Source organism: Rhipicephalus microplus, chromosome 5 (assembly GCF_043290135.1).
Source record: "Rhipicephalus microplus isolate Deutch F79 chromosome 5, USDA_Rmic, whole genome shotgun sequence".
In the NCBI taxonomy this organism is placed as follows: domain Eukaryota; kingdom Metazoa; phylum Arthropoda; class Arachnida; order Ixodida; family Ixodidae; genus Rhipicephalus; species Rhipicephalus microplus.
Genome location: NC_134704.1, coordinates 23327782 through 23353278, shown reverse-complemented (window position 1 = coordinate 23353278; position 25497 = coordinate 23327782). Strand labels below are relative to the sequence as shown.

The 25497-nt window shown below is 45.1% G+C and overlaps 1 protein-coding gene across 9 annotated transcripts; it reads right to left on the bottom strand.

Annotated features, from left to right (window-relative positions):
• Window positions 1–988: 988 nt before the first annotated feature.
• Window positions 989–25492, bottom strand: LOC119174887 (phosphatidylinositol-binding clathrin assembly protein lap). 9 transcript variants are annotated; one of them, XM_075894979.1, is made up of 20 exons: window positions 25209–25492; window positions 23913–24055; window positions 23777–23852; window positions 22229–22334; window positions 21798–21837; window positions 20618–20674; window positions 20428–20539; window positions 19266–19372; window positions 18012–18053; window positions 17684–17772; window positions 15251–15413; window positions 13115–13135; window positions 12768–13026; window positions 11518–11616; window positions 8846–9553; window positions 8470–8689; window positions 7722–7857; window positions 5628–5851; window positions 4712–4727; window positions 989–1952 (listed from the first exon to the last, which is right to left on the bottom strand). In XM_075894979.1, exons 1-18 carry the CDS (start codon window positions 25345–25347, stop codon window positions 5636–5638), a joined length of 2733 nt encoding a protein of 910 aa, XP_075751094.1. In that variant the 5' UTR covers window positions 25348–25492; the 3' UTR covers window positions 989–1952; window positions 4712–4727; window positions 5628–5635. The 9 variants fall into 9 exon arrangements, with proteins under 9 accessions (XP_075751094.1, XP_075751093.1, XP_075751096.1 ...); XM_075894978.1 differs by lacking the exon at window positions 4712–4727; XM_075894981.1 differs by lacking the exon at window positions 4712–4727 and having other exon boundaries at window positions 989–2122; window positions 15251–15362.
• Between the last annotated feature and the right edge of the window lie 5 nt (window positions 25493–25497).

Below are 25497 nucleotides of genomic sequence, written 5' to 3'. Positions count from 1 at the left end.
CCAGTATTCACAGCAGCCAATTCACGTGGTCACCATTGTATTCAATGCTGTTATTGTGCACATACCTGTTGCAAAAATTGCATGTAATGTTTAATTTTTCTTTACTACCGATATTAAGATGCACGGCAAATAACTTTTTGTATGTTGAAATAAATCATTTTTTATATTGCTTGGCACTTTCAAATCTTACGCGTTATTCTTTATAAGCATTCTTTTATGGTGTTCCTTCGATGTTTAATTGTATGAGCCAGGCCAAATCGTGTATTGCCAATTTTCAGTCCGACTAAGTTCAGGTATTCAAGAAAACGTTTCGAGTGTCCCCGAGTTTGAGAGAGTCCACTTCATAAAAATTTTGGAGAATGAGAGTCTGGCAGTGTTGAATTTGTTATATACTCTAGAGTCTGAGCGCATCTGGCTGAGCAATATTTTGGGGAGTCCGAAAGAGTCCAACCAAGTTTTACTTTGGAAAGTCCAGAGTCCAAGCAAGTCCACTTGAACATTTTGGCGAGCCTGAGCGAGTTTCTTTGAGAAGTTTAGAGAGCAAGACTGAGCAAGTTTGGTCGGAGAGATTTCGCACGCGATTTCAAGAGAGTCTGCTTCAGCAAAGTTCTGGTTAGTTAGTCTGAGCGAATTCTATTCATTTTGCAGATGTAGGGGTACAGTACATGCTGCATTTATGCCCATAATGGAAACTGGGGCATGGAAGTCAAACCCACAACCTCCTGCTTACCAGAAAATTACACATGCACTGAGCTTCAGTGGCATAATGGAAACATTCTGGCGTGCACAGAACCAACAGCAAGGAATTCGCATATGATGAAAGTACGACACTACCACGTTTGCCATAGTAGTCCGCCCAGCCCAGTCTGTTAGAATAGGAAATACGTGGCCCTGACAACAGACATCATTAGATATTTGCCCAGGGTGGGATGTGTGGTGTAGCCAGTGTGATCAAAGCAAATGAATGAATTCACCTCTCGACACAGTATGATGTTCAACAGCTCGAGTCTTTATTAGGCACTCAAAAGTTCTAAGCTATTAACAAAACAGCTAGGCATAAATGCTGGCAGCCTGCCCACAACAATGCACAGTCTATCATTAAGGGGACACTATACGCAAACATTGAATCAATCTAGAATCAAACATCCTGAAAATTTCACGACAATTGTCTCAAGAGATTCACTCACACAAAAAATTGCGAACAAAGGAGTCACAGACAACTTTCACAATCGAACGAGTCATTCACAATTATAGTCCATGACAGAATGAATCGCTTGCATAGGCGCACTGGTGATTTCCATGGTCATTCGCTGCCCGGTACTCTTGCTGCGTTGAGTCATATGCACAGAGCATGCACCAAAAGAACAGTAAAAAAACAGCAGAAAAAATTTCTGTAAAATGTTCTAATTTATGTGGAAGAACTACATTTATTTGAAGTTTTAAAGACAATTTGCCATTTGTTCGCAGTGGTCGACTACAATTCATATATTGCAAAGAGGATGCGATTAAAGAATTTTGTGCTTCATGTCTGCAAAGGCAGCGCCAATGCTGTTCTTTGCTAGAGCCATTTTGTCACTTGTGAATGGTGTTTCCAGTAAGCGACGCCTTTGTGCACTTGGGAACTGTTATCACCTTAGCTTGACTCAATATTTGCCTTTGGTATCCCTTTAAAAAGACACTTGTGACCCTCTCGTGTGCTGTGAGAGGGGGCGGTGCAGACTGCGGAGGCAATTTTTTTTTTTTTCGTTTTTCCAGCGCACGTCACTGAGTGACTGCAACCAAGGAAGGATGAGCCTGGTGCTGTAATAAGGCAACAAATTTATTTTGGCATGCTCCACAAGTACATCACAGCAGGGGGGTGGCCTAGCTTGCTAAACAGCCGGAGGGGAGGACTCCTAAAGCCGGGCTGCTCCACGGGTCCAGGGAGAGCAACACTGTGGAATGTGTCATCTCTGGCCAGCACGGGGGGCATGTGCAGAAAAACAAAATGTACAGCATGCACAAACACTCCGCAGCCTCCTGCGCAAACACGCGCCCTCTCTCACACATAAATAACCTCTGGGGGAGGGAATACTGCGGGGACTAGCCGTCTGTCGCTCCTCTCGGGCCGGACGGTCCGCACCTGCACGCAAGGCAGCCCTCCATCAACTACCAAACGAAGAATTAATCTCTACGCAAGTTGAGAAGGTTAGGTTCTTGTTTAAAATGTTGCAGCTAAAGTGCCACCAACTTGAAGAACAAATGGTGCCATGCATGCCAAAATGAACAATTTAACGGCGAACTAGACTGTGCACGAGAATGATGGCAGTGATTGAAAGATTGAACTGAATGAAGGAGTTATTTTGGGAATGAGACACTAAATGATACAGGGAGGCTTCACCGTGCACTCGCTTAGTTGATGGATCAATAACTCAATCCTGCACTTAAAACCTGAAATATTGACAGAAATGTAACGCCAATTGATCATCGACGATGTTTCAGGGGTTTAAGTGGGCTTCAGTCATTGGCAGCAGCTCGGGGAGCAGGCATAATGCAGTTTTGGAGCAACTCTTTGGAGCAATGAAATTTAGTTTTTGAGCATATTTCTAGGGTGAGACCTCACTGTTAATTAAAATTTTTTCTTTCTGGTAAACACAAGATTTTAGTGGTTTTTTAAAACTGAACATTCAACGCTGATGAAGCGACAAGACTTACGGCGAAGTGTGTGTGTGCACGTGTGTGCATGCATGCGTAACGTTTACAACAACAAAACTGAAAGCACAGCAATTCAAAAAAAGAGAGAAGTGATGCTTTAGACTAGACCTCAGAAAAATAAAAACCTTAATGGTAAAATATTGCATCGTTAAAAATGTGACAAAAATGCCGTATCCAATATGAGCCGCAGCTCAAGACTAGAGATGAGCTAATAACATTTATCTTCATTTTGAACCCGATAAACCTAAAAAATAAATTTTAGATATAGAAACTCGAGTAGTTTTTGTCATTGAAGCACCAGAACAGACATGAGAATCGCAAGGAAGATTAGTTCGCGCTCGCTGCACCACTACTAGGCGATCGTGCGAAAAGCTTTTTTTAATAGACACTAGACAGGTTTTTAGCCATTGCCGCCATGTTCTGCGTAAACTCCGAGTTGGTAACATCCTCCGTTCGTCGTATGTTCTTGGCGGGTAAAATAGCGCAAGCAGGGGTGATGAGTTCTGCTCAGAGATTAAACGAAGCAGCCGATATCCACCACTCAAAAGGCACACACGATAGCATCCCACCACGTGTCAGTCTTGCTATCGAGTGATCAAGCAAAGAGAAAACACCACCAGTCTTGAATGAGCATAAAAAAATGCGAAGGGGGGGGGGGGGGGGAGAGGAGAGGAGAAGCAGGGGTCACTCGAGCAGCAGCTGTAAAAAGATTCCAAGGGTACAGTCGCGAGTGCTATCTCGGCAAACACTAGCGCATGGTTTTTACACCCTTCTACGTGGCGCGCTTTCAACGGAGAGATATTGTGCGATAACAGCATACACCATGCGTTTCCTTAAGTTACGCGATTCCAAAAGAGTTGGCCATCAGTTTTATTTCATGTTTTAACGATGTAGTGATGCTGATGAAGGCAGCAGTCACAGTTTTGATGACTGGACTGTTTTTTATCTGGGCGAACGTGAGCCTGGAAGTTGAAACGTCACTCTACAAGCAGGAAACAGAGTCGGCCGTCAATCGTCCAAGCAGTGAAGCGCATTGGCGCGCCATTGAAGATTGCAGCGTTATCGCTAGTGACCACGTCAAGTTCCAGAACGAACTAGTGTACACGTGCGTGTACTCAGACAGGAAGATTATCTAGATGGTTCCCAATCATTTCCACATGGTTTTGCGCTAGCCAGTGTTACACATATATTGGGGCAATAAAAATAGAAAGAAAGAAGCGTGTATGGCATTACCATTGCATCTATCACTTTGTCGGGGAAACAGTTTTATTTTTTTCAGTTTTTATGATTTGACGGTACAGGGAGTTTTTTGCAACACCACTGCTATCTAATAGCTTCGTTGTTAAAAGAAACTAGCATAATGAGGTCTGCACACAAACGCCACCTTAACAAGGTTCGTGCATTTCGTTCACGTGGCGCAAGATTCATGCGTAGTGTTAAGTTCACACATAGTGCGAGCATCATACATGAACCAAAATAAGATGCGACCGAACTACACGAAATATGGTTTCACCTGCATCCTTTGTGTATCTAACATGATTTGCTCGGTCAATCATAAGACTATGCTAAATTTGGCATCGCACACGCTAATTGCCGTTTAGGCCCAGCAGGTCAGCTTGGCACAGAATGGTGCAGGACTTCCACCCCTGCGTTTTAACACCCCAATGAGTGTTTACGCATGACAATTGAGGCATCTATGGACAGTGCATTGAGGAGCTTTGAATAACTGACGAGTAGGGACAGGAAACGAACCCATGGCATGGCTTCCATGGACAATATCAGTAAGCAATAACAAGTGCAAACTGAGTTGGTTTAGTTGCTGTGATTCATGGAACAAAACTTGTATACGAACATCTACAACAAGGAATATCACCTGTCCAACGAATGAGATAATGGCAACAGCAGATGCCCGCATCTAATGGGGAGATACCATAGCACAGTAAAAAAAAGCCTAACTTATTAGTAAAGCATTTTGGTTAGACAGCCTTACCATTGCTGCCTTGAAAATGTGGCTTACCAGTATGTTCTGTGATCTGCAAATGTTTTCAACAAAAAAGATGATCGGGTTTACATACACCATACTGCATCTCCAGCAAAATAGAACAATTTGAAGGAGTGCTGACAATATTTGCACCTTGTGCTTTCATAGACTAGCTTAGTAAAAGTGGTCTGAAGCCTCATTTCTGAATATTTAACAGGCTCTTTAATCCACATTTATACTGCTGGTTGTAGAAATTATCTCTGCTTGGCTGGGGGTATTATGTCTAATGTCTACAACTTTGGTGTTAGAATGCTATAGCATCTTGAAATAGAAGAGTTAAGATGCAGGTCACTGCAGAGGAAAGTAAGAAATGCACACAAAGAAAACTCTATACCCAAGTACAGCTCAAGAAAAAAAGCGGCCCGTCAAAGGATTCCCCGCACCAACCAACGGCGACGCTATGTCATTGTGGCCCCGTGCCAGACCGCTGCGCGGACTCTGCGTGTTAAAGCATGTTACATAGTGGACGCGACACCAATGCCTGTAGGCAGGTCCTTGAATGGCGAAAAGCACATATCTCTTGTTCTGTATCTTATCTGTTATCCTCTCTCCCTTGCCCCACGTGTAGGGTAGCCAACAAAGCCATAGCTTTGCTAACCTCCCCACCTTTTCCTTTGTTTTTCTTTCTAGTTATTATAAGGCTTTATTAAAATATATGCGACAGTGCTGATCAAAAGTGGAAAAAAAAAAGAAGGCATTCCATGTTTTAAACAGTGCAATACACTCTTCAGCAAAAAAAAAAAAAAAAGTGGGGGGAGGGTGTGCTATGCATGAAAGCTGAGGTAAACTGAATTTTAAAAGCCAGGAACACCACGGCTGGAACTTCCATGCAGCTGTGAGATGCTGACAGGTTCCGAGGAGACATCCGTCTGAACGACGTTCTGCCACATACCTGAAGCTTCAGAGGGCGCCAAAAGGGTCGTTGACAGCTGGCTGGCTGCTCGGTGCAGGTGCTGGGGCACCAAACATGCCAGGTGCCGCCGCAGCCATCATGGGGGGCTGTGCTCCCATCTGTGGTGGCCGGAATGGCACCAGAGGAGTGGACCCAAAAACGCCCCCCATGGGTCCCCACTGTGCACCTGCCACGGGGGCCGCCGGTACCGTAGGACCCACACACTACAAGGATAGGTCAGGAGGCTTGCAGTTACTGAAGGTGCTTCGTGAAGGGCCAGGGCACAGTTACAATTACCTATTGGGAAATTGCCTGGAACTGCATGATGCTGTATACATAGCAATACCGACTATGCTGACCTTGGATAGAAGTCTTTCTCGAAGAGCCAAAACAACCTTGTAGATGTGCTTGGCAAACAGTGTTTCATTTCTAATAAAACAGCACACAGTGTTCAAGTCCAACAAAGGAGCGCATATTTAGTTATGACGATTATCACTTGCATGCCCAACAAAAATAAACTAAAAAAGTGCGGCCAGCTCCACTTTCCTAACATTGTCGAAACAGCGAAGCTCACGTCCCCCTTCAACAGGCTCCCCCATACAGTAAAAGCTCATTAATTTGAACTTGAAGGGGACTAGAAAACTCTTCTAGTGGAGTTCGAATCAGCAGGCAGGCGTGAAAATGAATAGACATCGCACCACACTGCACGGGCCGAACCCAAAGAAGCCACCCCTGGAATCGCCAACTGTGCGATACTACATGCTCGTGGTAAGTGATTTCGTAGATTATGTTCATAGAGCTCTAATGGCGAACACAATTAGTGGTATGCCAGTAACAAGTACCAACACGCTTTCGTGTGACCTGCAAGCCTTTTAGTTTGAAATATATGACACTATTTATGCTCCAAAAGACATTCGGTCACATGGCAGGGTTAATGTAATGAAAACTAAATGTAATCAGTAATTTGCATTTGGTTGCATTTTTTTTCTGTTGTGACTCCATGAGCATCGTTTGCAGCTTGCTTAAGAACTCCAGTGTAGTGTCCAAATTCTCATCTACTGAGAAACGCTGCTATATCATTGTTTTGCCTTTAGTGAATTTGGTTCGGTTGGTTTCTGCAACAACTTGTGATCACCTCTCGTCAACTTCTGCGAGAGGCGATAAAAATCAGGGGCTCCCAGTTCAAGTTAATCATTGTGCATACTAACGCACTCAAATTAAAGGGAGTTCTCCCCCTAAGTGATAAAAAAATTCTCAAATTATCATACCCTATAGTCTTCTTCCGAGTAAAGATCAATACCACTTGCAGCTTCCTGGTATGTTTTGTTACAGCTCTAGCCTTTCCATGAGCAGACCATACGAATCGAACCACGCAGCATGATGTAACTTCAGAACTACTCAAGGTATCACAATGAAACTGCACATTTCCCTATTCAATACACTTACGAGTATGTATTGCCAAATTTCATTGCTCTAGGTCAACAAACAAAAAAGTTTTTTTCAACGCCACCTCCCCCCTTAGGAAGTAAACTACCAACAAGGCAAATGATGTGCACATGAAGCTTTTATTTCTATTGCTTAACACTCTTCTCCCCTAAATGCTCTCTATGGTTTCGCATTTGCAGCCCTTTCATGGTGGCTGCCACATCCCATTTCACTGCTGCAAGCAGCTGGTCTTCAGAAGTTCCTTGAACTAGTGGACTATGTTCAGCCTCAGAGTTTTGAACAGCCAATATTGACCAGTAACATGACTAATGATCTCAAACTGCACTCGAAAAAAAAAAGAAAAGAAAAACTTGGTCTAGTAGTGCTCATACAGGTACTAATTTTGAAAATAGGTATTGACAGGCACTTATCGAGACTTCTATGCATTTAGGCACAAATGCTGAAAATAGGCATTTATAGGCACTATAAAAACACTATAAAGGCCCTCCTGAACCTCTTATTCATGCTCATAACTCAAAATGGCACAATAATGCAACGAACAAAATAGGCATCTGCTCATAATCCAGTCTCTGCTAACAACCACTAGAGCTAAAACACTGGTTTTAACATTTTCTTTCCGAGCAAAGTATTTCTCAACAGTGGCCTCACCGGTTGTGGTTGTGGCTGGAAGAGGTGCTGCGGGGATCCACTACCAGCCCATGCTGCACCAACAGGAGTCCAGTTAGTGCCACCGGTCTTGCCAGCTGGCTTAGGTGACCCCCACTGGTGGCCTCCACCGGATGTCCTGCACGTGCATGGAAATTTAGTGCGCATGTCCCTACTATGATAGCGAATTCCGGAACTCCGGTGAACCCCTCAACACAATAGAGTGACATGATCAATACTGAAATTCTGTGCAGCATAAACTGTCTCAACGGCACTGTAGAGGAGCTCTAATGCGAAAAGCAGTTTTTGAGCCAAGAGTGATATGTTTGAAAGTTACTGCCCCAACGAATACAAGTTATTTTGCCGAAACGTTGGCCCCAGAGCCATTCCTTGTTTGTTGCCTTCTCATCTTTCGCTGAGGAGCACCAGAGATTTGCAAACCAGCAATCAGTTCAAAAAAGGTAACATCTCTTCAACATATTCGAGCCAGGCATTTAAAAAATGCATTTATGCGTCCACGTGCTTTGCCTCATTTTATTTTTTTTATGTAGCATTATTTAGCATAGCGAAGGTCTTTGGTAAGAAAGCACATTCTCATCTATGCAAAGCACTAGTGACAGCAAGGAACATTTAGCAAGGCAGACTAAGGCACAAAAGTTGTGAACACTATTGTAAAGAGATGTTGGGAATGGTCTTCTTACCAAAGCTGATTATTAAAAAATCAGAAGAGAAAGACCATCTACAGACTTACTTGCGTGCCACAGCCTGCTTGGGACCATTGATGTCTAGGTTTTGTGCAAGACTAGCTAGTGTAGCGTCTAAGTCTCCCTTCAGCAGGCCACCCCCCGTCGTAGCTGGAGGCTTTGAGGCGGTCAGTGGCGCTTCTGAAGCTGTGGGCACACTGGTTGCAGGGCTGGACAGTCCACTCATGAGTGGCCGAGGCTGCAGTACGTCTCCAAATGAGTCAAGACCTGCAGTCGGGAGCACAGGAAGAGCTGTCAAGGTGCCTACAAGCTTAATGTTTCAATACCGATTAACTTCACGTGCAAACTCAACAAAAGAGAACCAAAAGAAACGTAACCAAGGCTTTCATGCCAACGAAGGGTACAAGCGCAACACTGCGCCACCTGATGGAGCTGCACTGTGAGCAGGCGAAGGGACGCCGCCCATGGCTTGCTGAATGGCAAAGTTGAGGTCGTCCAGAGCCGAAGCTGGTCTGGCCGGTGGCTTGGACATGGCTGTGCCAGGTATGGGCGCACCCACTGCCGCAGAGGGCACCACTGGACTAGCCATTGCAGCCCCGGGCATCACCATAGAACTGGGAATCGCTGTGCCAGGCATCGCCACCGAACTGGGAATCGCCACACCAGGCATCGCTGCGCCAGGCATTGTCGAAGTGGCCATCGCCGTGCCAGGCATCACTGTACCGGGCATTGTCGAACTGGCCATCGCTGTGCCGGGCATCGCCGAAACGGGCATCGTTGCACCAGGCATCGCTGGTCCAGATACCACCGTCTTCGCCATCGCTGGCTTGGACACTGCGGTGGACGTGGTCTCCTGTGGCCGGCCCTGGTCGAAGCCCACCCAGCCAGACGAAGCAGCGCTGCTGGTCATCGCTCCAGTCTTAGCTGACTCGAAGGGCTCACTAGGCCAGGGCTCCTCCGAGGTGTCCAGATCGCCAAAGCCAGGCTCTGGCATATGCGCCAGGATGGGAGTGGTGCCGGCACCTCGCATCAACTCTGCCGTGGGTGATGGTGATGAGGAACGTGGTGGTGGAGGCTCAAGAGTGGGCAGCGTCAGCCCACCCGCAGCAGGGCGCACCTCCTCCTCCTCATCTGGAGAGATGAAGGCTCTAGCAAGGCCCTCAGCTCCCTAACTTCGCCATCTGAGAGCTAATGTCTGGTTTGAGCTGCTAGTGTCATTATTGGAGAGCATGCACTCAATACAGTGATACAAAGATGAATGAATGCAATGCAAGCATTTGTGCTGTGTTCTTTCCTGCACTACCATCATGAGCATGTTCTCTACAGTGATGATGAATCTGTACCAACATGGCTAGTTTTCTGTTTTGTTGCTGCAGTTAAACCTGGATATAACAAAAGTGACAAATTCTTGAAAAAATTAATTTTGAAGAGGATTTCGTTTTGTGCAGGTTTGGCACGAAAATTCGAACAAGAAACGCACAAACTAAACAAAAGGGAAACTGAAGGCAGAGCTGACCCAAAACACCTATTCAGCAGTAAAAGACTGCATTATTATTGTGTAGACACCTTCGGTGGGTTTTTGCCGCCGCTGCACGCCATGTTCCATAACAAGTACAAATTGATAACATGCCCCCACACACCGTAACTTTTACAAGCAGGTAAAAAGTGCGCCAGCGCTGCCAAAGCAGAGATCAAATGAGCCGTCCCATCTCTATCGCCTGGAGGGCGCATACGATAACATCCCCCCGCGTATTAAGACAGATGTTGAATGCTCAAACAGAAAGGAAACAGCGCCCCTTGAATGAGCATGAAAAAACGCAGGGGAGATGGGGGGGGGGGGGTCATTTGAGTAGCAAAAGGGCATGGTCGCGATCGCTGGCACACACTATCTTGGCAAGCATCAGTGCGCTTTCGAAGTGACTGTGTGAAAAGAGCACTTTCCCTGAGCGGCCGTATTCGCTTACACCAGCGTTTTGTTCGAGATCCGCGATATCCGATCCAAATGAGTTGGCTACCAGCGTTACTTCATATAACATTACAATTTGTTGCTATCGCATTTCTCGCATTGCATTTAAAGCACGGTCGTGTTGTTGCCAGAGCTAACTGGCTAATCGCGAAGACTACGTTCCCACGAACTCATGGCGCAAGACTGAAATGCACGACGCGTCAAGCTCCGAAGATCCGTTGTTGTCAACATTGCCTCTGAGAGTTTCCATGAGCGCCTAATCTGACATCACCTCAGTAGTGATGACTTGGCTGTTTGCAGCAAAAATGAACTTCGTCGGGGGCCACTCCATTTGCACACATTGAAACCATGCACACGTGCGCAGCGTCAAAAACGAAGAGCGGACACGGATACCGCTGAAAACTGTTCAGTAAAGCACCCTCCATATGCAGTGCACCCCCACATGTGGCGCTAACTAAAAGCACGGCACTGCCAATGCAAAATTAGTTTTCTTTTATGTTTTTGGTTTGGAGCAGGACACATCTGCACATGCGGTACCCATGAAAGACACATGCTTGTGCCAAAATGACAAAATCCAGGGCAAAATTTCAGATTGTCAGTGGCAAAAATTTGTTATATCAACGTTGTCTTCTGCTGTTACTTTGTTGCGTAGAGGTCACAAATACATGTGCTTCTACAGAGTAATGGCAGGGAATAGAAAAACTTTGTATCGAGAAATTCGTTGTATGGAGGTTCGTTATCAGCAGGTTTAACTGTATTATCAAACTGCCTGCTTGCAGACTTGAGTAAAATGTCGAGCAGTGCACATTTTTGCAAAATATGACTGCAAACTCACACCCATGCTGAATGGCCTCTAACTACCCAGAGCTAGTTACATAGTAACAACAGCTGTGTGCATGTCTGCAAACCAACATGACTGAATAAAAAATTGAAAAAAAATACATGATCATAATATCATAATAGCAAACCAACAGGTGTGACGGTTGACAACAAAACCACTGCTTGCTTATTTATTTATTTTTTTCCTCACTTCATCTGAAGTATGCACTTCAATTTTTAGGCATGCAAAAGGTTAATATTGCAGCTCCGTCAAAACTGACGTCCCAGAGTCTCTTACCAAAACTCTTACCAGAGGCAGCCGCAGGCGGGACTGAACCAAAGGCTGCGGCGAATGAGGCATCTGATGCAAAGGTGGTCGAGGGTGTAGAGACTGGTTGGGACATGAAACCTGCAAAAGAGAAGTTGAGAATCCAATTCAATTCAGCTTGTTTCATTCTGCAATGACATGAAAGGGCGAGAAAAATGCATCCACACTAGGCTGCTTGATAATCAGCTGTAAACAGGCCAATGGAAACCAAATAAAGAGAAAGCACGATATCTGACAAAAAGAAGTGCTGCCTTAGTACTCAATGGAAATCGCATTGCCACAAACGACCATAACTTTCAACTTTTTAAGCTATCACTATGGTACGACATGCATGAATCTAGATCATAGCACCATGGATGGAACTAAAGGTCTGACATTATAGATTATCCAATAGACATTAGAGAGCAGTTGCTCTTCCCTGGCATTAGGGAGAGGAGGGGAGGGGGAGCAAAGACTACCGAGCTCTGCTACACTGCTCAATAAGCAAGTGGTAATTCAAACATAGATTTACAATAGACTGGGACAGATGACAGAGTTGCCAGAGAACCCTTATGGGCGCGCTTCCTGTGTGCCTCATGGATTAATACAGGCCAATGTCTTAAAGCAACACAGGCTGTGGGGACGCTAACACCCCCTTGTAAAGTCATTTGCACCTTATGGCGCATGTGTCTCATACTTAGGCCGCATTTAGGGTTCACAACTATCGAGCGGTAGGTGGCAATGATGGTGGCAAGCATTTATCACCACCATCATCACGGTTAGCGTGATAGTGCAGGCTGTCATACGTGGCATCACACGAGAGATGAGTGGTCCTCTTTGGCGTGTGGAGCAAGCAGTCGTCTCTCGCAGTGGGCCCGTGAGGACGGCCCCGTGGGTTGTTGCTTGCGGGCCCTCGTGGAGAGGCGAGAGTCAGCGCCGCCGCCTAGCGTTATGTTGTTGAGTGTTTTGGAATATTGTGTACGGTTGCTTTAGAGTGTTGATGACAACTGATGTATTTTGATTTGACTGAAAATTTCACCGTTGGAAAAAGTAATTCAACAAATGTGTGTTTGGTTAGCTCCGACCGCGTCTACTGTGTCCATTCGCTCAGAGAAAGTTGTCTCATTTCGACATCCCACAAAGTGCAATGATAAGCTACAGCAGAGAATTCAAAGTTAATTTTGTCTAGCCCCCTTACCCCCCTTGTTCAATACTAAGGAAACATTCTCAGCAGATTACTTCGAATGACTAACCATTAGCAGTGAAATGTGCAAAGGCTAGTTGCTGCTGCTGTTGCTGCTGCTGTGGGCTCTGCACCGTAGGTGGTGGTGGCGCTGGGCTGGGCTCGGCAAACGGGTTCCCGAGGCAGAGCAGGTCATCACTGGCCGGGGCGGCAGAGAACAGGTCCAGCACAGGCTCGCCACTGCTGGCGGTAGCCGAAGCTGCAGGAGGCTCAGGCGACGCCGACAGGAACGGATTGGTGCTGGCCTCTGTCTCCTTCAAGTGCCGCTCCTGCAGTCGCACACACCATGCCCCCAGCTGCTAACACCAGCATGGAACCGTGACCGTGGCATGCACTCGACACAGCCATGCTTCTCACCTCAGCACTGCCCAAAGCTGGCTGAAACGAGACATGCACACGTCAGACACACACAAGTGTAGGCTGATGTGCCTCAGTTGACACTCCGTGCCGACGTGCTGCACGCTCTTTTTCCTCACGAGTGTTGTGTAACAGCCTATGTATGTGGAGATGTGTGCATTTGCTCTAACAGCACTTTTAGTCCATGCTGTGTACCCGATTCATGGGTAGAAACTGCATTTCACAGTCCATTTTGGCTCACACCACATTTAACGCAAGTGCTTGCGTTCGTAAACTTAACCTCAAACACCATTCGGATATGACAAATTTTTAGTACCAGCTGTCTTTGTAAGCAGCAATTTTCATGACATTTGCATTTCAATACTGCACGGCTATGAAGAAGTGTAGCCCACACTCTAGTCAGGTGTTCATGCTACCTATGCCGGCATGTTTACACACTGCATGTTCGTATGCTGCTTGGAACGAGAGTGGTTTCATTAATACCTAGCAGCGAGACACCGATGTTACGTAGTGATCAAATTCACGAAACCAGGAAAGCTTACTGCGACGGATAGTACTAGTTTTGCCTTGCATTCACATAATGCTCTTACAATAGATGTTCAGGCACACCTCGGAAATAAGTGCTAGCAAGTTTTTTCTTCATAAGTGCATTTGCAACGCTATAAAAACCGTAAATTGAAAAGGCATGTGGCAACAGTTAGATGAAAACTACATTTCCCAGACTTCGGCATGGCTTGTCCAGTGTGAACTAGTATTTTTACAGATTCATTATTATTGCAGATGATGGGGGCTGTAATGATAATAACATAACTTGCAAAATGCAAAATCAGTGTTCAACTCTGTGCCTGACATTCAGAACAATTAGCACTTAACTGATTAATTATTCAAACAACCTTATCTTGATGTTCATAGGGTTTGAAAAAAAAAACACACACTGAAACAACTTCACAGACTACTTTTTTAAACATGCAAGTTCCTCGACACTGTGTGATATAAAAATTTTGGCATGGTCCTAAAAAATTAATATATAACAGCTCTGACTACTGCTGACACCATAAGATGGCTGAATAATTAGAGCTGGGGCATGAGCAAATGACTAAGTGTCAAAACAATTTAGCTTTTGAGCTTTAGTAAGTACACTTGTGCATTGTTAGCAGACTGACAACAGCAATAATCAAAAGGATGTTTTAGGGAGTCTTCCGTGATAGGGTTTTATGCTTTTTCCAAGTATGAATCGATGGTAAAGCGTCCTTCACCTATCCAATTTTCTAATGTAGCTCGATCTATAGCGATAGAATGCTCAAGCCAGCATAGTGCATGCCATTCCAGACAAAGAGAAATAGATGCACATCTATGTCTGGCAGCATTATACTGATATGCCCCTCTGATAAGTACGCATCAGATAAGGAACAAAGAAGCAAAGCGTTCCTGTTTTATGCCGAAGATAAATCAATGTGTCAAGCACATTTCAGCAGCAACAATAGAAGTGCCCATTAGTTTTAAGTCGATGATAAAGGGTCCATTAAACATCTAAAATTTTTCAAATGGTATGCCACTGTTGCATGTTTCGAGATTTCTGCAAGCAGCATCCACATAATGACTTTACACTAAATGTCTTCATAATCGCAGGCAGTGGCACTAAACTGCATCCCAGACTACCCAAGTTAGCCATGCAAATCTCAGGAACACGTAATACACCCACTGGAACACCTAAATCAACAATAAAAGGGGCCCAGGACCACTTTTCTAGCATGGTCAGAAAATGCTGCGTATCGGCAGTAAAGGCTCCTGAGAACATGTGAGCCAAATAATACAGCCCATGGCCTGGAACTTATAGTTTGCTTAAAGTCTGCTGAAAACTGCACCCTCGTGGCTCTAGAAATTATGCCGTAAGCCCCAAGTACACGGTCATAAGATTTGAGAATCATGAGCAGAACAGTATAATGAGGCTACCACAGGATATCAGAACATGCTAATGTGCTTACATCACATTGAAAGTAAGCCACACGTTCGAAGAAAAAGAAAAACGAAGTACTCAAGGTTGTGAAGCGCACCAGCAAACAGATAAGCTTCTAGCCCCATTGTTCCGAATCCAACTAATCGAATAAGACGTGGCAAGCGAGACCGAGCACCAACCTTGAGCTGATTCATGGCTGCTGCTTCTTCCTCGAGGGCCCTGCGCACGCTGGCCTCGTCCACGCGCACACCGTTGATCTCGGCGCCTGTGCCTCCGGCCGAACCAAAGGCACTGCTCGTGCAAGAGAGCGCCGACACCGCACTCTGCACGTTGCTGCTCACCCTGTTCGATCCGCGTAGCGAGGGGGCAAGGGTGGAGGGAAGGAGGAGGAGAAGAGGCATGCATGCAGCCACGACAAAACACAAGCCATGCCGCGTGCACTGCGCTGGCAGCAGCATGCACTGCTGTTGCAGTAACCCCTTCAGCTGCTCATTACTTCCGAACACTAAAGTCTTGAAATTATTGTCTTCAATCACCATAAATGTGAAATTCGCGTAACACTACTGCACATAGGTGCTGCTGCATCTAAGTGTGCAAGTGTACTTTCAAGGACGTTTAAGAGGTTAAAGAACAACAGACAGTGCAGTCACCTTTTATGCACCATTTCACGCAGTGTTATGCCACCCATCCAACATAAAAACAACTTGCAAAGCATTTCAGTGTGAAAAACTAAAGCCACTGACAAGCTTTCTCATTTTTGAAATCGAGTGCACCGACAGATCATCTGGCGCAGGTCTGATCAGAAGACTTGACATGAATTCAAAACACTGACATTCTTCAAAAGTATAATTTTAAGGTTACTTTTCTTTGTGTAACTGCAGATGGCACCTGACAATGTTAAAAACTGGAATTTTAAGGTTGATTTCTTTTGTGTAACTGCAGATGGCACCTGAAGGGGCTTCAATGGGCCTTTGCAAAACAAGCAAAAATATAACCAGAGGCTCAGACTAACTCGCAACAGAAGGTCAAACAGGCAGACTTGCGGCAGTCCTTGAAACACCTATGGTGCACTTCTGACTAGTGGGCTAACAGAAGGCAAGATTTCCACGAGACGAAAATAAATCAGTGGTTCAAAAACCAGCAACAATGCGAAGGCGATACCGCTGCATAAATAAAGGAATGGGCATTCTCGTGCAGCTCTCAAAAATAAAAGTGCTCCATGTATCAAAATTTTGAACAAAAGGCAAAATATAAAGCAGCAAGACTGAAGGCCGTTACGGAGCTTTCAAAGGCTTGTTGCAGGTAAAACAAGAGGGTGAACAAAAACTGCACGACTGGTGGAGAGGGGAGTGTCACCCTAAGCCACAAGACTCCCGAGAGCAGAGGTTCCCAGAATTGAAGTGAGCGAACACTGCATTCTGCTGTGCTCGCACGAAGCTTATGTACGACACGAGTGATGAAAGCTCAGGGCACCTCAGTGCCATGCAACATTTACAAGCTGAGAGGTCACACTTATGCTGCTGAGGACGTACAATGCATTTACACTCAAACCACGGCATAACTACATATCAGTTATAACGAAGTAAATGACAGATAGTCTTGTAATAAATACAGCATTAGCATATACATTTATGAGAAACTTTTGCATATAAGGAACTTATTTTCGTGTAAGACGCAACTTTGTTTTGACAAGGTTTGAGTGTAGTTCATTCCTACAAAAAGCTGATATCTGGTTACAACTAAACTTGAGGCAAGTCTCAAGTATAATTGCACTTTGGCACAGCCAACGGACTTTCTGAAGCAACAAAGTATTCACCCTGACACTGTAGAACAGTGGCTAGTGCCACTTTGTTTAAGTGTCAAAATGATCAATGAGGTATGGGTATAATTTTCGAAGCGGAATTATGCAAGCCCAGTACTTAATCCCTCAACTTAAGCGCACGTCTATAGGCTCGCTGCCAAGTTGGCCGCACTATGCTCAGCGAGCATGGATGCAGAACCATTTTGCCACCTCCTCTCGGGAGGAAGTAATGAACAGCGGCGAGATATCCATTTTCCAGGCCGTGTCACTTTACTTTTGTTGTAGAAGACGAGGTAGTAAAGCTGGCTCAAGCACCTGACTACTTGGGCATGGGAACTCTTGCATATAGTGTAAACTTTGCCAACCTACCAAACACGGGTGAAGAAAAAAGGCAGAGATCAGGCACAAAGCGAAAAAAATGCTGCACAGTTCGAGCTAAGTGACAACCCTGATCCAATCATGTTTTGAAAGTTTGACAGACTGGCAGCGAACCATGCTTTAACATTTATCACTCCAGCACGAGCAGAGGTGAAAATGAGTGCAACAAGAACTAATTTTTTTTCTTGTTTGTCTGGCAAAGGAACTTTTTTGGTTTGATAAAAATTATGAAGATGAAAGAACACACCACGTGGTTCTTGTTGGTAGTACAATTTCCCAGAAGAGGGGTTGGACGATTCAAGACGGTGCACGCAACTATGCAAGCGCTAAACACAAAAGCACTGCTAATACGAAGCTGAAATGCCTAAAGAATTCATGTTGGGAATCCCTGCTCAAGTACTTAAGCAGAAAAAGGGCAGGTGCCATGACTGACCTGGTCGCAGAGGCGGCCGAAGTAGCTCCTTTACGCCCCTCCAAAGCAGCCAGGTGCTGCTCCAGGGCATCCAGCAAACTGCTTGGAGCCTGAAAGAAAATCAGAGACACGCCAAATAGAAAATCACGTGAACCAAAGCTCCGTGCAGAACAAAACGCGGGAACCCACAGCACACGGGAAAACAGCGTCCTTACTTTTTGCCCCTTACCTCTGACGTCCTATTGGCAAAGCTTATTAGGAACACTTCAAAGTACTGTAAAAAGAGCAGAGACGTGCCGCGGCCCGCGACCTGACCCCACTGTCTACTGAAGTCTTTGGGCATGCTTACCTTGGTGAGGTCGGGGATGTCACCTTTGTCAATACCAACCGTCTGAAAATAGTGAGGGGGGGGGGGGGGGGCGCGAGGAGAAAATTAGACAACCTTTCAATACACTGATCACTTTTAAGGGTGATAGTATTGACGGATTCTGCTTGGCTGAGCAACGGACAGATGCAGAAATGAAAGTACCCATACAAAAATGTATCATTGGAAAATGCATACAATATAGAATAAAATAGTGACAAATACAACAAAATAATAAAAACAGACATATGTATATTAGTACAGTTTTACGTCCCAAAACCACGATGATTATGAGACCGTAGTGGAGGACTCCGGAAATTTCAATCAACTGGGGTCCTTAACGTGCACTTAAATCTAAGCACATGGGCTTCGAGCGTATTGCTTCCATTTAAATCAATCGATCAAGAGAACTTTATTTTGCTATGAAATAAATAAAAGTACAAAGAATCTTTGGACCGATAGCCGTAAGTGGCTAGTGACCGGTTGAATACAATTTGTATAAAAAACGTACAGAACAGCTCTGAATAAAAAAAGAAAAAAGAAACAGCTGTGGCAGCCGAAATTCAATTGCACAACCTTCTGATCAGCAACCAGGCAGCATAACGACTAGACCACAGTGGCAGCTCAGTGCAGAGATGAACAAGCAGGTCTGGTAAACTGCAATGGTATATACGAACCAAACATACTGCAATTACGTACAGCTTAAGAAACTGGGGCAGGTACTTCCCTAATGAGTGAAAAGCGGCCACCGGTGGCATACATGACTGAAATACTCCAACTCTTACCCAATGCAATATTCTCCGAACAAGGGCGCCACTGACCATCTTGCTTATGACATCAGTCATACGACTATCAGTGCTTTCATTTGGAACGCACACACACAGACACACCCATAAACTCGCACTTATTGGTGCGTGCCTCCGAGCGGGAAATGCCGCAGGCTTGTCAATTTGCCCTACTGTAACTGTCTTGGGACATTAAAAAAGAGAAAATTAAGGTGCCATTCAACTGTGCATAAGCACAACACAGATTGCACATGATTTTCAACAGAGGTATGCACTCGTTGTTTGGAACTTGTGGGTGCATATGCACACTGCCAGCATCGGTTTCACATTGTGCGGTTCAGTGATTACAGGTCCAGTGGGGTCCTAAGGCACTGTGTCCTACGGATGGGTGTCCACGAATATGTATCATGCAAAACAAAAAATAGTTCTAGAGCCCAGACGAAGGGCAACTCACCTCGGCAACCTTGAGGAACTCCGCTACCCGATCCATACGGATGAGGAACTTTTTGTAGATGTCCAAGGCCTCGCGGCAGTGCTTCTTATTCATGTCGAAATATTTTTCTGCACAATTTTGACACAGCGTGCAACGAGCTTTAAAATAGATTCAGGGCAATGAAAGTTCATAGCATGCAGCAAGTATGCGTACGACTATCTCAAAACAGAGTGGGCTTTACCACCCCATTATCACTTCAGAATGTTTCGAATCTCTTGGCATGCAGAAATGACGAACAGTAAAGAAATCCGTAAGTGTTCCTATTAAAGACTCCGGCACTTAGGCTGACCTAAATGACACTAGGGCAACTTAAAATTGACAAAGTTTCCATACTTTCACACAAATCCAAACAGCAAAGGTGCACACAAATTTACGCAGAAGCAACCCTCAAGACATATACAACAAACAAAACGTCGCATGGCCAACTTGTAATGTGTAATGGAGATTATTCACCAATTTCGGTACAGGGGTTTAGGATCAATCTTTATGTGCTACCATAACGCCATATACTAGGAAAAAAAAAGAGACTTGAATTAACACTTTCTGCTTCTGTACTTGTGTTCCTATGCTAGTTCGCAAATTGTGAAGCCTTACCGTAAGTATCAGTTTCTAGCTTTCAAATTTCTGTGGTGTAATCCTGTTACGAGGCCATGCAGCAATTGAAAAGCCAGACTAGTCAGTAATCATTGCATCTAACAAGGACCGATAAACATACAGAAACAGGGACAGTTTTATTAACAATGCGTGCTATAGGGGGATTCTTTCTGCCTCTTTCAAGTGACGTGTCTTTGCATTAATATTCTAATGGCAGTACAGATGCAGCAGTAACCACTAAATTCTGCTATCATCCTTTAAAGTAAAGCTTCTACAAATTAGATTTCGGTGGCAGCGACGGCATAATTGGTAAAAAAAAAGACTGGTGCTGGCGAGTGTACTGGAATGTGGGTGTACACAAATAGTCCCTCGAAGTCGCGCTGTGCACATGTACATTTTGTATGTGCTGTGTTGCAAAAACTGATGCTCTCGCCATCTTAGGCTTTACCTTGATTCCTTGGGGTCATACAAAGCTGTGAACTGTGGTCACAAGCAATACAGTCAAAATGCAAAGTATACCCGCACACACCGAGCAGATTAATGATCCCGTCGTTGTAGCAGGCAAAAAGACGAATCAGGTCTCGAAACAGAAGCATGAAGGCAGAGCTGATCACCCCGTTGGTCAGATCGTTCGCTGTGCACTGAAAAAAAAAAAAAAGAACTTGCTCGGCTCCCTGTCGGCCCAACAATGCCTTCACCAGAAAGTTTAACGCACTCACATCAAACTCGAGCAGGGCATCCAGTTGACTTTGCAGCGCAGGCACTGTCTTCAGCAGCTGTGTGCAAGAGAACGAGAAATATAATGAACACTTCTCCAGGTATTTCCAAAGAAGGTATGCTAATGAGTTTGGTCATAAACGGTAATTTTTCGAAACCCTAAATATTCCTAGTCATGATGTTGAAAAGTATAGGTGCTGCAATCTGTTCACTATCAATACTAAGTTGAATTCAGTTTAGTTTTTATTTCTATGCACGCCTTTCTCGAAACCTTTGAAAAATCTCTCAAATTTCACTGAATAGGGTATCAACAAACACATCAATCTTACTGCTCTGAGTACCGTAAAGTAAGAGGTCAGCTTAAAAATTCTGCACAAGTTTGAAGGACAAGCTGCACAATGCACCTAAATAAAAATTAACCACACATTTAAAATAAGTACACAATTTAGACATGCTCACTAGTTTTCAGCCCCACACAGAAGATGAATAGTGACGTTTAAAAAAACTCTTGACCTAAGACACTTAACCTCTCTTTTAACATTAGCGTCCAGCCATATTTAATGAAACAATGTTTTGCAGTTGACACCATTTCGTTGCAACTAAAGCTGTTGTGGTAAGAATGCACACATTTCTGTCTGTCATTCAACGAAAGTTGTCTCGCTTGGTTAATCCAAACATTTTCCTGTTCCTTAATAGCCAAACTATATTTGGCTACAACTTTGCAAAGGAGCTGCATTTACTTCTCAAAGACTGATGAATGTGCGCCTTCACCTATGGGTGTGCACTCTAGACCAAGGTCACGAATCCAATGGTCGGTGAGTCAGTGGTCTGGCCGATGTACGAAGCTGTTCATTTTGTCAAAGAGGCAATTTGGTGGTCAATCGGGCGACGCCACGCATAAGTGAACAGGACAAGTGTTCCTTTTACACAATGCTAACTTAAAAATGCAATGCCATTAGGAAATTTTATCAAGAAAACAGTGACAGGTGCAATTTTTTTTTTTCCAGCTGGTACAACCAACTATAAGCATGACCATTCTCCCTACAATTAACCAAACATCAACCCCACTAATAAGCATACAGAGGTAAAAATTTTTTTTACCTAAGATACATTGTACAGTCGAGAGTTTTTTTACTTATCAGTAGTCCTTAATGAAGAGCTGGAAATGCAGCCCAAGCTCACCTTGTCAGTCGGCATGGTGCGCAGGGTTCCGTCTTCTTTGCTACAAAATAAAAGTTGCCAAGAATCATGCAAGAGGACGCTAGACAAATCTCTTTTCACCAGCTGTCAAGTTTTGTTTACTTGCCAAAACCACGAAATGGTTAAGAGGCACACAGAAGTGGCGGGGGGGGGCGGGGGGCTTCCAAAAGAAGCAGTTTAGTAAGTAAAAGTTGCTAGGATAAAAAATCGAGTCACGATGACATAGCTCTCCAGGCAGTTCCAAACAAAAGGTGACAGTGTTCTTAAAAATTCTAACTGTATATTGCTATGGAAACTGCCTAAAGTGCAACTACATGGGACTTTTATGTTTTTGTTTGAAATTACTCCACTGTTTCTCTTCCCATATACGAAAATAGAGGGCCAAGAAAAAAAAACTTGAACGGCTAACTCACCCCCTTTTCACCTTGCAGAAGTCAAACGCCACAGTGCGGTAGGAGACCGCCTTCTCTGTCAGGTACTTGGCATAGCGTCTGATGAATGTTGACATGTCAAAGCCAGCTGGGAACAGACAAATGGGTATAACACATATAAATGCAAAAGTTCATTCAGCACCCAGTTTTTAAAAATGTGTGAGAAATGTGTGCAACAACAAACCCATATCGCCAGATGCTGTAGGAAATGAAAGGAAAGCACACCGTTAGGCAAATGCGATGCCACTTAAAAAAGACTGGGCAACATTTGCGCCAACTTTGACGTTGGGCCTGTGCGTAACACTGGCAGTGTGACGCCCACTGCAAGGCATCAATACCTTACCGGGGTAAGAAGCTGGACCAATTGCTGCCAGAGAAGCAAGAGGTGATCTGTGATCAGGCCTCTTTTACTAAACACTGGTCATAGCAATCTACATGCACCGACAGTAAGCAATAGCAAAATTTCCAAGCAAGCTATAAACTCTGAGCAGTCTCCAATTTTCACTAAGAACATACAGGTAGTATCAGGCCATAAAGTGCAACAATGGCCTAGGCATCTGCCCACGACGACTGCGGCCACTAACAATGAGAGCATCGCTTAGATAAATCCTCTCCAGTGTTGCCAAAGGGTGCTGCGCAACGTTAACTTCCTGCGTGTCATGCTACTATGCCAAACCCCCAAGAAGAATAGCCAAATGGTTTTACGACTGCAGCTGCAGATGTTTGTTATTACTTCCTTCAGTGGAATAAACTCGCTCCTGCTACCTTTGTCCAATTTATTGTACTGTGCCAGTTACCAAAAGTATAGAGGTGAAAACTCATCCCATGGCATGACTAGGAGTTCAAGAATATAGTCAACATACTTAGCTATATCTACCAGAAATGCATAAACAGGCTACGCATCTATTTCATTGAATTCAGTGTGCTTCATGCGGCTCAAGCTGCACGATACACTACTAATACCAATAATGCAGAATCAGGAGTGAATTTCTCAAATCACAATTGGTTTCCTGCTGCAAGCGACAGAATGCAGGCAGCTACGACCAAGAAGTCAGATACGAATGTGGTGTGATTAACTATGTGATAAATAGAAGATGTACGGCTAGAAATACACTATCCAGGCAGAGTACATACGACAAGTTACATGTAACTTGGTAAGGGGCAGCTTTCAAACAATTACATGATGAAGTGTGAACCACTTCTCAGGAAGCTCCATCCAGTCAGTTGCACTTGTCGCTACAACAAGCTCACTATATGCAAATTGATTGATATGCGAGGTTTAACTACCCAAAACCACCATATGATTATGAGAGACACCATAATGAAGGGCTCCGGAAATTTCAACCAATTGGGGTTAACGTGCACCCAAATCCGAGCACACGGGCCTACAGATTTTTCGCCTCCATAGAAAATTCAGCCGCTGCAGCCGAGATTCGATCCCACGACCTGCGGGTCAGCATCCGAGTACCTTAGCCACTAGACCACCGCAGCAGGGCAACTACTATGTGCAATGCAGAGCAGAAAACTCACCCTGGACGCCAGTCTTGTCCACAAAGGTACCCAGCTGGAACGTACAGTTGCTCGATGCCAAGTATTGGGTGAACCTCTGCAAAGAAAGCAGCGATCAAGGCAAATTCCCACTAACATCAGCCCAGGCACAACGCACCTCGTTGCCATAACACATCAGGTGGTGCACAGTGACCAGGGATTTGAAGACAACAACCCAGTTGGTGTTCTGGGCACGTTCAATCAATAGGTTGGCCAGTTGGGGGATTGAGACATTGGGCTCGTTCGTGCAGTGTAGCAGGTCTGAAAACCATGAACAATGGATGACTTGTTACTCTACGTAGCACAGCAGAAATAAAGAAACTTCTCTACACTGAAACGAGAGCACAACAGTAATAGAATATTTAGAGTATAAAAACACCTCATAAGTAAAAGAGAATGTGCCTGCAACTACCCACTACCACTTTCCCACGTTGCACTACAAGCTACGAAAGGTTTACAGTGCAAAGTATTTGCAAAATATTTGAATACTCATGCAGTGGAGTACTTATGCTTGCTATCGGCGAGCGGTGTTGCTAACTGCTGCCACTGACTGCAAGAAAATTCAGGTTTTTCTCAAAATACCCACTATAAATTTCGATTCTATGTTAAAATAAATAGCATGAGATCTCACAAAAATGTGGACGAGAATTCTTTATCAGCTTCGTGATTAAACTTGAACTCTAATAAGAAATAAGCAAGAATATTTTGGCAAACTTTAAGAACCGCTGTTAAACTGCAGTTAGAATGAGAAGCCAGTGAGGTTGATGGTTTATGGCCAAGCTGAAGTCTGCTGCAGTCGGCCCAAGAGATTGCAACGTATGCCTGTGACCATTACAGAGCATGCCACTGTGCCTTGTGCGCTATCAACAATGCATGTTCGCATGCCAGGGAACCTAAGCAAGTCTGTCAGAAACGGAAACACTAAGAGTTATCACAGACACGGGCCACAGGGACTTTACAGCTGTCTGCCGGAGGAGCAGTTGAGCTTGTTGGAAATGGGGCGAAACTTGCGACCAGCAGGTAGCAAAAAGTGCATACAAAGCAATGGGATAACAGTGCAAGGGTGAAGGGGCCTTCCGAAAGCCGCTGCACAAGCGGGCGACGACCAGCGAGAGATTTTCGGGGGTGCTCAGGAGAAAACACCCTCTGCCGATGTGTACCGGCGGCGGCGGCGGAGGGAGGCGGTAGCGCACACGCGACATTTGAGCCTGCAGTGGCAGGCTGCAAGCAGGAGGGTGTCATGCAGCAGTACGCAGCTGGGACCGGGAGCCGAGTAACGGGGGCGGTGACAGCGCGGCGGTGGCCCCTCGGCGGAGCGCACTGTTAGGCTTACAGCTCGGGGCCCACGTTTGGGCGAGCGCCGACCGGCCAACAAGCGTGAGCGACAGGCAGAGGTGCAAGGCGGCCCACTTACAGTCGAGGTGTTTCTTCTTGGGACCGATCACTTCCTCGGTGGTCGCTTTGCAGACCACCCGGGCGAGGCCTTGACCCGCTATGGTGTGCCGGGCTGCCATCAGCCGATCGTTGAGGCTCTGGCCGGACATCTTCGACATCGGCGCTGGCGAACCGGGCTACGGAGACGGACCCGCAAGACAGCCCTGCGACACAAGAGTGTTGCCCCTGCTGCTGGCACAGCTCTCCTCCTAGGTCCCAAACACACTCACGCACACACACACACCAAGCGGTGGGCAACGAGAGAAAAA

What these genes read in the sequence shown, in the direction of transcription:
- LOC119174887 (XM_075894979.1), bottom strand. Translation starts at nt 25,347, where the DNA reads ATGTCGAAGATGTCCGGCCAGAGCCTCAACGATCGGCTGATGGCAGCC. An exon ending in GGACAAGACTGGCGTCCAGG is followed by an intron (nt 22,335 to 23,776) that starts GTGAGTTTTCTG and finishes GTCTGTTCCCAG; the next exon opens with CTGGCTTTGACATGTCAACA. An exon ending in AGTTCCTCAAGGTTGCCGAG is followed by an intron (nt 18,054 to 19,265) that starts GTGAGTTGCCCT and finishes CACTATTTTCAG; the next exon opens with ACGGTTGGTATTGACAAAGG.